Here is a 15,831-nt window from a genome sequence, read left to right as displayed (position 1 = left end):
CAGCAGCTCACCAAAACTCCCCAAGTGGCAGATTACTAGATCAATCTTGGGGCACCAGATGGAACAAGCAGGGTCTCTCTGGAGACCAGTCCAGGCCCCCTGTGGGCAGGGCATGCTCAGATGGGCGGGTGGGATGGGGCCACGGGTGGGCGTGAAGCAGCATAGGGGAGCAGGATGGGCAGGTGGAGCCAGGGCTGAGATTGTGAGGTGGTGACAGCTTGGGGCAGATCTGCAGTGCAATCCACTCCCTGCATACAGGGATGCATGGGGAGCAGATGGTAGCCAGCTCTGCCCCAGGCCCTGGCTCCAAGCTGTCACCTCCCCATGATCCTGGCCTTGCCTGCCCATCCCACTCCCAGATGCTGTTCCCCACCCGCCTGCAGCCCCATCCCATCTGCCCAGTGAAGTGTGCTTTGCCCACGGGGGTCCCAGGCCAGTCTCAATGGAGATTGTGCCTACCCTCTGGTTCCCCCAGCAGTGGGTGCAGGGTGGATGGGCTGGGGTGCCCAGGCAGCAGGGCTGGGGCTGGTGGCAGTGGTAACACTGGCAGCAGCAGCCAGAAGGAGCTCCTGGCTGCTGCTACCGCTGGGGCTGCTGAGAATTGGAGTCCAGCCGCTGTGCTGTCCCGACCCTGCTGTGCACCCAGAGATGGCAGGACTGCACACAGCACATCCAGGCTGCCCCCTGTGTCTGGGCCAGGCAGGGCAGAGGACCCGCCGCAGGCTAGATAAAATCCTTTGGTGGGCTGGATCCAGCCCACAGGATATATTTTGCCCACCCCTGGTCTAATCTGTTAAGGCCACACACACAGGGTCTCCAGTTTGAATTGAGAAGACGCCCTTAAATTGAGAGTAGTAGTAAACTGTTATAATCCCTTGGAACAGCCACAGTCATTGCCATGTAGCCCTGGAGAGCCTGATCTTTTCTCCCACTGAAATCACTGACAAAACTCTTATTGATTCATGTAATGGTGCAGGATTAAACCCTAAACCAGGGACAATAGAGTCCCTCTTGGACAAGCTCATAGCAAGTATCTGAGATCCACAAGAGCCAGGTCCCTTCTGGAGGGACGAGTGAGCACATCCCTGTGAGCAAGTGCACATTAAATTCCCTGTCCTTGCACATTTTTTGCCACATACTTGGCTGGCAGCATGGTTGCTGGTTTGGTGGAAGGACTTGTGGACTTCTCTCCCCTTCCTTGCTTCTTATTCTCACCCTTCTGAATCTCGCAAAGGCCTTGAGGCAGTCAGGGGGAAAGAGCAGATAATAGGGAACTCACAACTTTCCCTCTAGGCTGCAGCCTGAGTCTTGCAAGGCACTACCCACAGGCATGAGAAGCTTCCATTGCAATCCATGGTATGTCCAGTAGGTTGGGAGGGAGGGTAGCTAGAACTGTAGCCCAGGTGTGTGTACTGAACAGCAGCTTAATGAATGTGCCCCTGAATGACTATGGTTCACCCCAAGCAGGATATGTGACCCTCTGGTAATAGTGCTAATTAGTTAATGAAACATTGCTTAAGCAAGGAGCTAGTAGTAGTGGGAGGAAGAAGCTGGAAGGAGGGAAGAAAGATGGGAAATGAAACCACAAGCAAGGTGAGAACGGAGCAGGGGTTGGAACATGGCCAAACTAATGAAGTAGCTGAAATTTATACTCATTACATTTGCAGGCTTAATGGCTAGAACAAATAACCCAGTGGGTTCAGAAGGAGCTGTGGCAAAAGCAAATCAACCATTTATCATTTCCTCCGTCATCTGATTTGCTACCGGGAGGAGGTTGGCAGAGAATGATAGCCTCAGAACTCACCCAACAGGGTCAGGTTGGTATATGCCACAGACAGTTTCTCTTATGGCCACTTTGATGGATTGCTTTAGACTCCCACCTGGGGAAGCATGGTCTTCCCAGCCTTGCTTAAGGAACTCTGAGTCACTCTGAACGGTTGATTATTTTTTAATGAGAGGTGGGAGGTTTGTGTGCACTGAGGTGTGCTTGGAGTTTGCCGCAGGTGACGCTGGGTCTTTGGTGGGAGGAGAAGTGAAAGCCCGAGTAAAGCCAGGGAGTTTACTGCAGGCTGCTGGAAAAGAGCCTGTGAGTCGAATACAAGAAATGAGGCCAGGGTGGCTGGATGGTTATAGAAACCAATTCCAACTGGGCTCCTAAAGAAAAAAATGTCTCAGATTGGGCAGCTGTTAAGCTGAGCCTGGAAGTTAACTCCTGGAGAAAAGGAAGTCATCCAAGATCAATTTTTTCCCATGCACTTCAGTGGGAGAGGTGAGGTGCATCCACAGACCTTTGTTCTTGTGTGGGTGCTTCTAAGGGGCTAGATGTGCTGTGGGAAACACCATCCCCTGTGGAGTGCCAGTTTTGGTTGGGATGGAAAAACCATGGAGACATCCCCTGTGATGGTCATTCTGTATTTCTGCTCCCAGGCCCAGCCAGAACCATAGTGAAGCAAGGCTTTGGGGTAGGGAAATGGGCAGGAACCAGGACAAAAGGACAGGGGTAGTAGACTGGGGATGACACAAGTGTCAGAGGTAAGAGCTGTAGACACTTTTGAAATGACCTTTCTCTTTCAGTGATTTGCCTGATCATTTCTTAGTAAAGAAATCTCAGTGTTGACAACAAAGTCCTTGGGAACTGAAGCTTTCACTCAGCAAAATACATACAACACAGTTAACATAGTGTCTGCGTCCTGCCCACCTCATAGACACTCAACACAACCGGAAAATGCTTCCTTTCTTAAAGGATTGAGTCTGTGGGGCTTGTTCATGCCTTGGCTCCTCAGCTAAGTGTAGAAGGTGAACACTTGAGGGTCTGGCTCAAGACTCACCGAGGCAAGAGATCGGGCTCTCAGATACTAAGAGACTTGCTTTGTTAATCTTTCTCTATGACCCCAGCATGTCACTTAGGGGGTAGCTAACAGGCCCTGCTTCTCCAACAGTTTTGCTGCCCATCTTGATCTCCACAATGCTGGCCCAGGATTGCTACCCGTCCCCAGGCTAAAGCAGTTTTAATGTCTACACAGGGGTAGCACCTAGGATTTCAGCAGCCTGAGCTAGGGCTACGGGTCGCATGAGAGACCAGGCAAGAACTAGAGCCGTCTGTGCAGTTGGGGCGGCAGGGCTGTCAGAGCTATGTTTCGGGCAGTCCATGTTCGTAGTGAGTGGGATGGAGCCAGGGAGCACCCGTCCAGGGCTGTGGGTGGGAGGACTCCCAGAGATGGGGTCAGGCGTGCGGGTTTGATGGTTCCTCTGACTCCACCGTGGATTGAGGCAGCTAAGGATCTCCTGACTCAACTTAGGGCTGTGGGTTTCAGGCACTTCAATTTAGTGCCTGTGGTCAGGCTGCTCGTGGTCCCTTCCTGCGGCCTGGCATCGGGCTGTTCCAGCTCTGTTTAGGGTAAGGATTAGGGTTAGGGAATGGGCAGGGATGGAGCTGCCTTTCTGGTTTATGTGGTAGGACTCTGGGCACTGTGTTTGGGGCACAGGCGAGTACGGCAGTCGGTGATAGTAGTAAATGGGATGGAGCTTGGGGCACCCCACGTGGGGGCTGGGGCGGGAGGGCTCTTAGCCATGGGGTCAGACGTTGGGGGTGGAAGGGTTTCTGGTGCCCAGTGGGGTTCACGCAGCACCAGCTCTCCAGGCTGGACGTGGGGTGCTGTTTGGGAGCTGCGGCGCTGGGTGTGGGGGCGCGATGGAGCTGGTCCCCGGGCGTTGCCGCGGCAGCGTTCGTACCATCGCGGCACCGCAGGATTCCAGGCAGTTGCCGGCGGAGGCTGGAGCGGTGCTGCCGGGCGCCCGGGGTCTGCACAGACGGGTAAGTCGGCTGCGGAGACCGCTGCCCCCATTATGCCCCTGGCTGAGGGCAACGTGGGTGTTGAGACGAGGCCTCTTGCCCCAGGGGGGTGTTAGAGCCCGACGTCAAAGAGTCACGAGGCCGGCGCCCTCCTGCCCCATGACGAGGTGTGCCAGGGGGACGCAGCCCGACGGGGTGACATTTGCACCAGCCCCACCAGCGATGGGACCAGGAAGGGCAGTGGTGCCCGATCCTGCACCACAGGGGCAGTGGGCATCTGGTCAGTGCCTTTCTCGGGGCTGGTTTGTTCCTGTGTAAAGCCCAGAGCAAGGAAGCAGAGCCGTGCCCAGCTGAGCGACCGCACCGCAGGCACCTAGACGTGGGGTCTCCCCTCTTTTCAAGAAGCACAGAATTGGAGCACCAACCCACATCACTTCCAATGCCTGAGGATTAATTTTGTTGTCGAAATGACAGTCCAGGGGCACAAGTATTTTCTGCAAATTTAAATTTCCATCTTCTTTCTTTCAGTGATTGACACGCATCGTCTGGAGAGCGACGGGAGAGCCAAGGTCAGGGAGGATTTCGCTCTTGGATCTCTCGCCCAGGAGTGAGCAGGTAAGGACAAGGTCCTCAGGCAGTGCTGCCGGAGGCTGCGGCAGCGGGAGATCTGGGAGGGGAGCGAGGGTCTCTTCTGCTTCCAGGCTTGTGCCTGTGTTCGGAAAAAAGTGCAGAAGGAGACGGAGCCGACAAGACCCTGCCTTTGGAGCGAGGGGCTGAGTAGTGCTCCCTGCCAGCTCTGTGTGCAGGAGGCAGGAGCCGGGCAGGCTCTGCAGGACACCCCCTGCCGAGGCCGAGATAAGAAATATTTGCGCTCTAACCTTGTGTGTCTTTTATTGCCTCCTTAAACCATCTTCTCCTGCACGGGTGTCAGAGGGCTTCAAAACCAGTCTCGGGCCCGGGTTGCTGTCCCTGCCAGGATGGCTGGAGTGCGGTGCACAGCCAGTGTGGATTAAAACACTGGTTCCTCTTACATTATATTGAGGGCCATGGTTTTTGTTTCTGCAGAGCAGGGGAGTCGGACTCTCCTGCATCGTGAAAGGCATGAAGACAAGGTCCAGGGAGAAGTCCTGGTGTGGAAAAGAAGTGCCAGAGGGCAGCCAGAGTTTCCTTTAATGGCCGAGAAGGGCCTGAAAGGGAAGGTCTGGGGGGACAGGACTCCTGGAGGGGACAAAACAAGAGAGGGAAAGGGGTGGGAGGCAGGAGAGGTGCAGATCTGTTATAGGGGAAGAGATTATACAAGAAGATAGCTTCAGAGTGGATGCTATAGTCCCTTTCAGGGGCAGGCATCATCGCCTTGGGAAGGCAGTGACCGTGGATCCAGGCGGCGAGGGACATTCCCCAGAGGCGAGGCAGCAGGCCTCGGTACCGGACCGGAGGGAGGAGCACGCGGCATCCCGAGGGCCTTTGAGCACCTGCCCAGCAGCACTTCATCCCCCCGGGCAGGTGAGGGGCCAGCGGTTTTCCCATGTCTGTGCAGGTGACTGCAGAAAGGGGAGGAAAATCCACCCCGCTCCCAGGTGGTGACCGCGGCCCCGATGCTCTCTCCCACCAGCTCCAAGGGGTTGGAAACATCCCCAGGTACAGAAGCTCCCACCTGTCCCAGCTCAGCCAGTGCCGCCCAGCCGGAGTGGGCAGGGAGCCCAAAGCTGTGGCGCTGATGGGCATCACGGGTCACAGGGAAGGGGCCCCTGCCCTCCTCTGCCTGGACTCCCAGGGGCTTCAGCCCACAGCCAGTCGCATGGAGCCAGAGGTGGGGGCAGCAGCAGGGAGCTGTGTCCAAACCAGCTGCCTGCCGGTCATTCACCCCGAGCCCAGGGCTTTTCCTGCCCATGATCCCCAAGTGATAAGGATACTGGTGTCATGGGGGAAATACAGGGCACACCTGCCTGTCTCCTGGAGAGCAGGAGGGTCGGGGGAGACGTGTGTGCAGGGGTGCCTTGAAGGCCAGCTGATGACTGCTCCTGCTCGGTGCCAGGATGGACAGGCTGAGGCGGGTGCTGAGGAGGAGGACCGCCAAGGTGGGCTTTGTGCCAGAAGATCACAGCAGGGGGCCTGGGCAGGAACATCTGGGCCCCCCCAGCCGTGAAGAGGAGGGGCCCATCCAGGCAAGGACGTGGCTGTGCTCCATGTGCTGGCGTAAAAAACCAGCACTTCCCAGCGCCAAAGATCCTTTGAAGCAGCCCACCACCTCCAGGTGCAAGTGGAGGTGGCCCTGGGTGCGCCCGGGCAGGCAGGAGCCCGGAGGAGAGGAGCGCCGAGCAGAAGAGCCGTGCAGCCTCCCGCCCAGGGCACCGAGCAGCCTGGAGCCCGGCCCTGCAGCCCCCCGCAGAGGCGCGGAGGAGGGCCCAGCCTCCCTGGGGCAGGAGCTGAGCCCGTCCTACAGCAGCCTCAGCCTGAGCTGCAGCTTCTCCTCGGCGGACTCGCACAGCTCCCTGGGGTCCGCGAGCCCCCCGGACCCTGGCACCAGCCACACCGGTGAGGCGACGCGCTGGGGGTCACCAAGTCTCAGGGCCATTCACTCCGGGGGGCAAGTCAGACCCTGCGCAGGGCTGGGCAGGGGGATCCTGGCCATGGTGAGGGGGCTGAGCCGCACGACCTCCAGGTCCCTGCGCAGGGGTGGCCTTGGTGGGGGTGGGTGAAGGGGGCGGCAGAGTCGCTTGTGGTGGGGACAGGGACCTCCCAGGGCAGCAGGGACAGTCCAGTCTGCTCTCAGCTGGTGAAGGGAGCGCGACTCCATCTCTGCCCTCCACAGCTCACGTTTCTTACTCTGGGGGGCAAAGGACTCACCCTCCCCACTTTCCTTCCTGCTGCAGTGATTCCCAGTCCGGCCATAGAGAAGGTGCAGGACGAGGAAGACCAGGAGAAGGAAGATCAGGGGACGCAGGAGGGAGCTGCGCTAAGTGTCACTCAGTGCCTCCAGGAACGCAGGAAGGTAGGAAACCCGCTCAGTCCTCTGTTCCCTCCCTGGGAAGCTCATCCTGCTGACCGGAGATGACAAGCGGAGACGCTCACCCGCGGGCAGTGCTCGAGGTGGGTGCCTTTGTGAAGCCCCACCTGGGTCCCCTCCCGCCACAGACACTGCCATGCTCCTCCCTGCGCCTGCCCAGGGGGAGACTCATGTCAGCACCATGGGGGTCCCAAGAGACCTGAGACCCACAGCGGATTTGGGGAGGACAGGGAGGTCCCTGGCTCAGAGCCTCCCTTTACCCTGGTCCTGCTCCTGGTAGATGCAGCACAGGAAGGATGGGCAGTGCCTGCTGCAGGAGCTCCTCACCCTGCAGGCAGCCATGCAGCAGAGGGGACACGAGGCAGTGGAGCTGCAGGGGTGGAAAGCGTCCATGCCAGACAAGATCGTGGTGAGTAGGAGGTAGCACGGCATGGTTTGGGGAAAGGAGAAGAGAGGGTAAAGAGTTTCTTGAGTCCAGGGTGGAAGGGAGAGATGGAGCTGGACCGAGGAGAAAAGGGCAGGCGCGCTGGTGGGCAGCAGAGACGGGAAATCCTGGGACAGGCCAGGGGGAATGGTGTGTGTGGAGGGCAGATGAGGGCTTGATCGGGGAGCAAGGGGGTGGTTCAAGTGACATGTCTGAGTGGCCATGGGAGGGGGAGGACCAGCCCAGTGGGTGGGGGGCAGGGGGATGTGTTAGGCACCCCAATGGGCGGATCCTGGTGCCTGTGCCTGCAGCACTGGGTGGTCTCCCGTGCAGGACGGGGCTGTGGCCTCTGGGGCCGTAACCTCACCCTTCCCTTTGGGTCTGGCAGGAGCTGATGGAGGATGTCCCCAGAGAAGAATATCTAGGAAACACCATCCCAGACATCATAGCTGCCATCTGGTGCCTCAGGTACCAGGACCTCTGCCCGACTGGCCTATCTCTGCCATGGGCCAGGGAGATCCCTGCTGCTCAGGCCCAGGTTTCCTGGCTCTTCCTGCCGACCCCAGTGGCACCCCCGCCCCGCACAGCTCAGCGTCACAGAGGTTCCTGTCTCCTGACAGTGACCTGGAGATGTGCCTGGACCCCTTCCTGCAGTCGCGCCTCCTGAGAGCTGCAGCATCCAAGACTTTCGGGGCCATAGGGCGCAACAACATCAGCAACCTGGTAGGTCCCCCTGCCCCTGCCCTGTCCCACAAGCCAGCCCCTGGCAGGTACGGGCACAAGCTGCCTGGCGCTGACCCTGGGCTCTCCCTCCCCTTTCTGGTCATGCAGAGGATGCACATGGGCAACCTGGAGGGCCTGCTGTGGTGCCTGCTGTCCAGCGCCCCCAGCCTGGACAGGCTGAATTTCTTGTGGGAGGTGAGCAGGATAGAGAGGGGCTGGGCTCGGGGAGAGGTGGCCTGCAGCCCTGTGACCTGCACGAGCCTCTCTTAATGCCTTTGGAGCTGTAAGGCAGAGGATGAAGGCCCAGCTCCAAGCCTCAGCCCCGAGGAGGAGTCAGCAGACATGACTGGTCTGTACAGCAGGGGCATGAGCCCGCTGATCTTGGTGTCTTCCTCCCGCAGCAATTCACATTCTGGATGGAGGCAGTGGATGCCCAGCACCGAGCCCTGGGCATGAGGGCAAGCACCACCCTCATGTCCTTTGCTGCCCTCCTGCTCCCACACTTTGAGGTCAGTGAGCCCCGACCCCAGTGCCCTGGTCCCCTGCTGTTGTCAGGACCCTCCTGGGAGAGAGGAGTCAGAGCTGGGACCTGAGCTTCACTCCAGGGCTCTGCTTCTGTCTCACCGGTGCACCCCAGCTCTCTTCTTGGGGTCTCTTTTCCATGGCCTGCTCTGGGCGCACTGGCCTACCCCCCACCACCCGGGGTCCTGGGACCTTTGTAGCCCCGGAGCAGCAGGCACGGGGAATCATGCTGGGGTGCTGACCCGGTGCCCCAGCTCCAGGTTCCTGTGGGAACAGAAGGATTTCATGCCCTGACGCCATGATCTCTGGCCCCATCCTGCTTTGTGATGGTGGTGGGGGGAGATGGAGAGAGGGAGATGGCCTTGGGGAACCTGCAGGTTTGGGAAGGTAGGACAGGCATGGACCCCCCCTCCTCTGCCTCTGCTTAGGGCTCCCCTGACGTGCCTGAGGTGGGGGACATGGCAGCGCGCCTGAGTCTGTCCATTGGTGACCCAGAGGAGACCATCGGCTGCGACGCCATGGAGAGTTTGTACTGGCTCACTCGAATCCTCCTGCACCAGAGGGGTAAGGACCAGAGGGGTAAAGACCCGTCCAAAGTGCTGGACCACGATGGAAATGGTGCCCACCCCCGCAAACCCTGATCCAAAGCTAGGATGGCAGCTAAGAGCCTCATGTCTCCACTTGTCACAGGCCAAGACATGCGAGGGGCAGACGAGATGTTCGGCGAGTGCCCTCTGGAGCCGAGCCAGGTCCAGTGTTACAGGGACCTGGCGAGAGTCGGAGAGGTTAGGATGCTGCACCCAGTGCTTGCCAAGCTGCAGGGCTAGACTTGTGTCTCTTTGGCCTGGCTGTGTGCTGGGCTGTGGAGAAAGGCCTGCTGCTTCTCTCCAGCTTGCAGAGATCTTCCTGCGCCGGGGTAGAGCCTTGCAATGTGCAGAGCGACATGGTCCCAGGTCCCAGAGATGGAGCCTGGCTCTGAGATGCACCAAGCCTTGTGCCCTCTTGCTTTCAGGTGCTGAGAAAGATCTTGTCCGAGGAGCAAAATAGATCATTCCTGCAGCGGACCATTCTGGCAATTCATCATGGGCGGATGCACGTTAAAACACCTGCGCTAGTCTTCCTCTATGCCATCCTGGGGGAGACCAGCCTCCTGATCGGGGACAAGGTTAGCAGCCGCCTCAGGTGCAGGGGACTGAGAAAGGGCCCCTCGCCTCTCTGCCATGTCTTATCGCTCTCCCTCATCGCAAGGGGTGGAGAGAGGTCATTAGCTATGGGAGTGTGAGCTGTAGCACAGGGCAGGGTTGATTTGTACCATATAGGTGAACTGAATCCGTGAGCTATGTATAGAAAGTCCAAGATATGGTGACCGCCAGGTCACATCAGCAGAGGCTGAAGCTTGCTCCTAGGCCCAGACGTGCCCATGGGCCTGCCCCTCCACCTCCTCAGAGCCAGGCTAATCTCAGGCGGCAGGCTGAAGATGGATTTGTCTGCAGAGATGGAAAGGCTGGGCCCTGGGATCACAGGCTGGGGGGCATTTCCCCTGCTGCCCCTGGGTCTGTGCTTGCCCTAGGGAGAGCAGAGTATTCAGCCAGTTGGCACTGGCCATCTGCCCCCTTCCCCCCGGCTGCCACCCCCTGCCTTCCCCACGACTCTCAGACAAACGTCCCTGCAGGAACCTGCCCCCATTTCACTGGGCTGCTGCCAACACCCCTTGCTTGGAGCCCAGTCCCTGCTCTCATGTGCCGAGTGCTGGCTGGGGTTGTGGGGGAGGCTGGAGTGGGGTCTTGGCTTCCCCACATGGGCGCATGGTGAGGAGGTGCCAGGGAGGTGGGTGGGGAGTGGGGCAGTAGCTTCGGCTGCCGTGGGCTGGGAACTGGGCTGGGGTCTCTCGGGGGTCCGAGAAGAGTCTGTCTTGGAGGTAGGGTCCCGGGGCTTGACCCGTCCCACCATCCCCAGACTGGCTCTTGTGCCCCTGCAGGAGGAAGAAGTCCCCGGCAGGATCATGAGGAAGCTGGTCCTCATGAAGTGCTGCCATGAGCCGCCCAAGGAGCTGCAAGGACACAGCCTGCTCCTCCGGCCCCCTCTCCTCTCCTCCCTCCAGCAGCCCCCGGGTCCTCCTGCAGGTACTGTGCTGTGCCCTGGGCCCCTGGGGAAGCAGGTCTTGTGGGGGGAGAGGGGGAGGCTCGCACCACTAACCCAAACCTGCTCCCTGCCGTGTGCGGGGACTTGTCTGCTCTGCCCCTGGCGAGTCCTGTCCTACCGCCCATCCTCCGTGGGCCATCCTCTTGCCTCCCGCCTCTGCCAGGATCCTTTGCCTCGTGCCCTGCTGCCCATACACAAATCTTGTCCCTCCCCGGGGCTGTGGATGGACCTGCCTGGCGCAGGTGTCGCCCTCTTTCTCAAAGGAGCTCCCCCAAGTCACTAAACAACCCCAGGACAGGCTGGAGGCTGCTTCCCCACGCGTCCACCTGTCCACCTTTCCACGGCTGGGGTTTTCCATGCTGCGCTTCTAGCTCAGCTCAGATCTGGTTGGGCTGTGATGCCTGAAGGTGTTCAGCTGCTTCCATGTCAAAAGCTAAGGGGGGACTATTTTGTTTTCCCTCATTCAAATATTGTGGTCTCTGTGTCCTGGGAAAGCTTTCAGTCCCCGTTTCCTCGGAGCAGGGCCTTGTGTCAGTGTGACCATGTCCATATTTAACATTTGCTCCCTTTTCTTGCACTGTGCAGAGAGAGCTCCTAACCATCAGGAGCACGAGAGCCCCTCCATGAGTGATGACGACATCTAGCACCTCACCGGGAGCCTGGCGGCTGTGTAGAGATCCTGCAACAGTGCCGAAGCCACCGCACGAGAGTCACCGACTGAGCACATCCGCCCGCTCACAGTGGTCCTCCCTAGACTTCAGCTTGTCCCCAAAGACGCAGCCTGAGAAGCCCCTCGTGGGTGAAGGGTTTGACAACTTCATCCGTCAGCCCTGCCACGCCAAGGGTCGCAAAAGCACAGACACCATGCGCTCGTGGTCCCCAGGTTGCCTAATGGAGGACGCTCGTGTTGTGCGGGTGGCATTTTGTTACCCCCTGCCTCAGGGCTTTTGCCGGTCGCCATTTGGGGCCAGGAAGGAATTTTTTCCCCCTCATCTGTGGAAGTATCATCTGGGGGTTTTTCGCCTTCCTCTGAGGCACAGGGGCAAAGTCAGTCCATCGCGGCATCTGTTGTGTTAGCAGCCTGCCTTAGCGCTCCCCCCTGAAGGGACAATCCTTCGAAGGCTGTGCAGGGAGAGACAATGAACCACAGGCACCGAGTAGAACGGGTGCGTAGGAGTTAAGAGTAGTTTTAGAATAATAAATTTAATATCAAATTTTCTTTTCTAATAAGTGTTGTTGTTGATCTCCTCTTCCTGCTTCTAATACAAATTCATGACCTGCAAAGAAAGAAAGATGCAAACATGATCTACTCTTATGGAAAACATGGGTTCCCCAGCCTTCCGAAGAAATCTGGTGTTTTTAGCTCAGGGTGTCAAGGTAGAGCTGATTACAAAATATCTAGTACTGTTTTATTGGAAAAGGCCATTGTGGTCAGGTACATGGTTCAAGAAGCTTTCAAAGCAAAACTCTTTCTCCACTTGAAGTTGGGGTTGATGTCAAGGCCCCAGGAAAGATGACAAAGAGCGGGGCCAGCATGTCAGTAGAAAGATGGCTTTGGTGCTCAGGGCTCCCAGGTCTGATGTGAAAGACCCAGAAATATGTCCCTGTTAGGATGTATGCGTCTCCTGTTTAGCTTCTCTCCATGTAGAGCTGGGGTGGGCAAATTGGTGGATCTGGCCAGTGGCCAGACTCCATTTCCCAGCAGATCCTGCCCACATCGTTGCATCCGATTTCCCTGGAGCAGCGCTGGGGCTGGGGCTGTGACAGCACGGGGCCAGGATTTCTATAGAGACCAGCCCCAGCAATGCTGGCAGGGCATGCTTCTGGATGGGGAACTGCTCCAGGGCCAGGGTTGGGATCTTACAGTGATGACAGCATGGTTCAGAGCTAGGACAGAGCCGCAATCTGTTGCCTGCACACCCCAGCCTGGGGCATGCGAGCAGTGTATCACAGCTGTGCCCCGACACCATGCTTTCACTGCAGCAAGATCACAGCCCCAGACCAGCTCTGCCCTGCTACACACCTTGCCTGTGCTGTAGGAGATGGTCTCCATGCAAGTTCTGGCCCTATGCTGTCATGGTCCCAGTACTGCTGGGGTCTCCATGGAAACTTTTGAAACTGTCTCCTATGACATTCTCATGAGTAAGCTAAGGTAATGCTGTCTCGATGGTAATACTGCAGAGCAGATATAGAACTGGCTATTTAGTCATATTCAAAGAATAATCGGTCGTTAGTGGGTTGGGGCGTCTAGTTGGGATGAGGTACTAAGCTGGTTTCCCCCAGAGGTCTGTCCGGGGTCTGATATTGCTTGATATCCTTATTAATGGTGTGGACGATGGGACTGAGTGCCCACTCTGCCCATTTGCAGGTGACACCTAGTTGGGTGGAATTGAAGCAACCCTTGATAAATAACCTATATAAACTTGGAGACATAGTCCAAAATGAATCAAATGCAGTTCAATAAGGACAAGTGCAAAGACCTTGCATTTGGTATGGAGCAATTACATGTACAAATAGAGACAGGGAATTATGAACTAAGCTCCAGTACTGCAGAAAAGGACCTTGGGGGATGTAACAGAGGACTATTGCCTTGTCCCTCTGAGAGAGAGACAGCCAGTGACAGGGGGCCAGAAGAGAGAAGTGGGCAACCAAGAAGGAAAAGTAGTAGCTCCACGGCTACAGAAAAGCTTCAGGCCACCTACCTATGAGGTCTGGGGTCCAGGCAATAAGGTAAATAGCAGCTTCAGCAAGCTGCTTCTATAGTAATACAGGCAACTTACCCCTGCTAGAGAGACTGGCCATGAAGCAAAACTGAGGGGCTGCAAGTCAGAGTAGAGGGGCAGCTTGCAGAAGGCCTAGTGTGGCTGTGAGGCAGGGCAGAGGGAGCTTGAGTGGAAGCAGGTGGCCACACAGAAGTGAGCCTGCAAAAAGGCAAGCCTATAGATTGGTTAATGGGGATCCGGCCCTGAGAAGCAGGGATGGGGTGACCAGAAGTAGGTGGAGTTTCTGAGTATATAGGCTTGTGTCCAGGGCCAGGGAGTCACCCTGGTCCTAGTGGTTGTGGGGAAATGATCTGTCTGGAGAGAAGGAACAACTAACAGCCACAGAAAGAAAAGGTACCCCATGAGTTGGTAGGGACAAGGGAGGATCTTCTCTGTGGTGAGTTTGCTCTGGCTTTGGCTACATCCCAATCCCCTTTTAATGACTGCTTTGAGTCACAGAAGCAATTAAAGGTTTACTAGCCAAGGCAGAGATACAGTGGAATGTAATCAGGTCCTATGCATATAATATCACCCGGTGCATGCCGCATCCAGAAAGCATCATTATGGTGTACTCTACACTTCACTAGATCCAAGAGCCCTGTCTGCTGCACTTGAGCAGAGAGAACAGGCAGAGAGAGAGGCCCATTGTTTCCCGTATAAGTAAACAATAGATAATGATACCTTGCTGGCATCTGGATGCAAGATAATCGTTTCAGGCTCTCCCTTGCTGGTAGGTGTATTTGTATTCTCCCTATCACACCTTTGGAAAGGAAAGAAGAAATAAAAGTTATAATTATTTGTTCTATTTTTTAAATTTTATTTTAGATTTAACATTTTTTTTTAATTTAATTTTTTTTTTAATTTTATTTTTTTTAATTTTATTTAATCTTCTTTTTCCATGTCTCTCTTTCTCTGGGTGGCTTTGATTAGAGGATGGGATTGTCTCCCATAAGTGAGAAATGTTCAGACTTCACTTCAGCCTCAACTGAGGGCTGACTTCTTTTTGTGGATATTTGTGTTAGCATTGTGTCAGATGTAGCTGTCTGAAATAAGCTACCTCCCCAGCTCCACCCTTGACAGCCCCCAGTCTTTTAACATTTCTAGGAGAGTTGTGCAGAAGGAGCTTTGTAGATCATTAAGTGACCCTGGATGATTATGCAGCAGGAGACAATACCTAAGCATGCTCAGAGTTTCATAGTTTAGGGACTGGAAGGGACCTTCCCAAACAAAATCATTTAATAGGTGTTTGGCATGAGATCCTCAATGACTGTATATTGGGATGGATCCAGAATGCTCATTCTACAGCCTGTGGGCTGGATCTGGGCCCCAAAGTGACTGGGTCTAGCCCGTTGCATACAGCATCAGTGGTAAGCAGCTTGGCCTTGGCCTGGGGTGTCCCCTTCCCTGTTCTGCGCCAGCCGCTGATCCCCTCCGCAGTCCTCCCTACTTTCTTCCTCTCCCCACCTACCCCTTCACTCCCTCTGACAGTGGCAGCCACCTCCGTTCCCACTTCTTCCGCCCCCTTACTAGAGGGGAATAGTGGCCCAGGGTCACAAGCACATGGCCTCCTTCTCTGAAGGTAGCGCTCCAGTGGGACAGATCCATTGATTCAGATGGAGTCCCACCAGCTTACGTCTGGCTCCTTCTGTTCCACATCTTGAGACTGAAAATAATGCACTCTGTCCTAGCGAAGATAGACAAGGTTAGATACCAGCTTGAAGGGTGAGGCCTGGGTTTGGATCACAGCCACGATCTCTGCTTTTTCTGGCACTTTGCCACCCATGGAAATATTTGGGTCTAGATTTTCTGCCAGCAGCACCACGACCAGTAGTGACTTGCCTGCAGAGAAAAACGGTCATAGGTGTGTCTGAGCCTCGGTGACCCATTGGGCTGGTGGGGCCGAGGTGCCCCAGGTTTTGTAGCTAACCATACACAAAGAATCAAAGTAGGTAGTATCATGTCTGGCATTGTTGGCTCCTCAGCCTAAATGAACAGGTACCCACTTGGCCTGCGGCATGAGTCCAGGACAAGCACTGAACTCTGGCCTCTGGATCTGTAAGACACTGTAACTGCTCTGCCATCCCTGGTCCTCAGGCTCCAGCACTGATGCAGGAATGAACTCAAGGGGTCTAATCACTCGTGGTAAGTGAATGCAAAAATCTAGAGCTCTTGGTTCAGAGACAATACCTTTTTATTAGACCAACTGAGAAATTGCAACAACAAAAAATTGTCTTTCTGCAAGCTTTCGGTTTCATGTGCCCTTCATCAAGCTCGGGGAAAGTTTAAAGGTGGTAAAAAGTCCCCATATAGAGGAAATCAACTTCATTTTTGCACAGTGGAAGCTGAAGCTGGAAGTCTGTTCCTCTGGGTCCATGAGAGTGTCCTCCCTCAGTCCTCATGTTCAAGGTCTTCCTGACTCCTGGCCATTGCACTCATGCTGCCACAAGGACCTTTGGCT

The 15,831-nt window shown here is 56.1% G+C and overlaps 1 protein-coding gene and 1 long non-coding RNA gene across 2 annotated transcripts in view; one reads left to right on the top strand and one right to left on the bottom strand.

The window, feature by feature from the left end:
- Positions 1–7,851: 7,851 nt before the first annotated feature.
- Positions 7,852–11,255, top strand: LOC102381649. Its single transcript, XM_014521144.2, has 8 exons — positions 7,852–7,943; positions 8,043–8,142; positions 8,349–8,456; positions 8,898–9,033; positions 9,160–9,254; positions 9,482–9,634; positions 10,448–10,592; positions 11,197–11,255. Exons 1-8 carry the CDS (start codon positions 7,855–7,857, stop codon positions 11,253–11,255), a joined length of 885 nt encoding a protein of 294 aa, XP_014376630.2. The 5' UTR covers positions 7,852–7,854.
- Positions 11,256–11,852: 597 nt separating this feature from the next.
- The window catches only part of LOC102380023, a 5,408-nt gene continuing 1,429 nt past the window's right edge, over positions 11,853–15,831 (bottom strand). Inside the window, exons 2-3 of the long non-coding RNA XR_324150.2 lie at positions 14,055–14,133; positions 11,853–11,888 (exon numbers count right to left, since the gene is read on the bottom strand). This is a non-coding gene — a long non-coding RNA (uncharacterized LOC102380023). The remainder of the gene's footprint in view (positions 11,889–14,054; positions 14,134–15,831) is intronic.

Source organism: Alligator sinensis, unplaced genomic scaffold, assembly GCF_000455745.1.
Source record: "Alligator sinensis unplaced genomic scaffold, ASM45574v1 scaffold492_1, whole genome shotgun sequence".
NCBI classification, from domain to species: Eukaryota; Metazoa; Chordata; order Crocodylia; family Alligatoridae; genus Alligator; species Alligator sinensis.
This window is presented reverse-complemented; position numbering and strand designations above follow the sequence as displayed.

Coding starts and splice junctions, on each gene's coding strand:
- LOC102381649 (XM_014521144.2), top strand. CDS start 7,855: ATGTGCCTGGACCCCTTCCTGCAGTCGCGCCTCCTGAGAGCTGCAGCA. Junction 8,457..8,897: donor TCCTGCTCCCACACTTTGAG/GTCAGTGAGCCC, acceptor GCCTCTGCTTAG/GGCTCCCCTGACGTGCCTGA. Junction 10,593..11,196: donor GCCCCCGGGTCCTCCTGCAG/GTACTGTGCTGT, acceptor TGCACTGTGCAG/AGAGAGCTCCTAACCATCAG.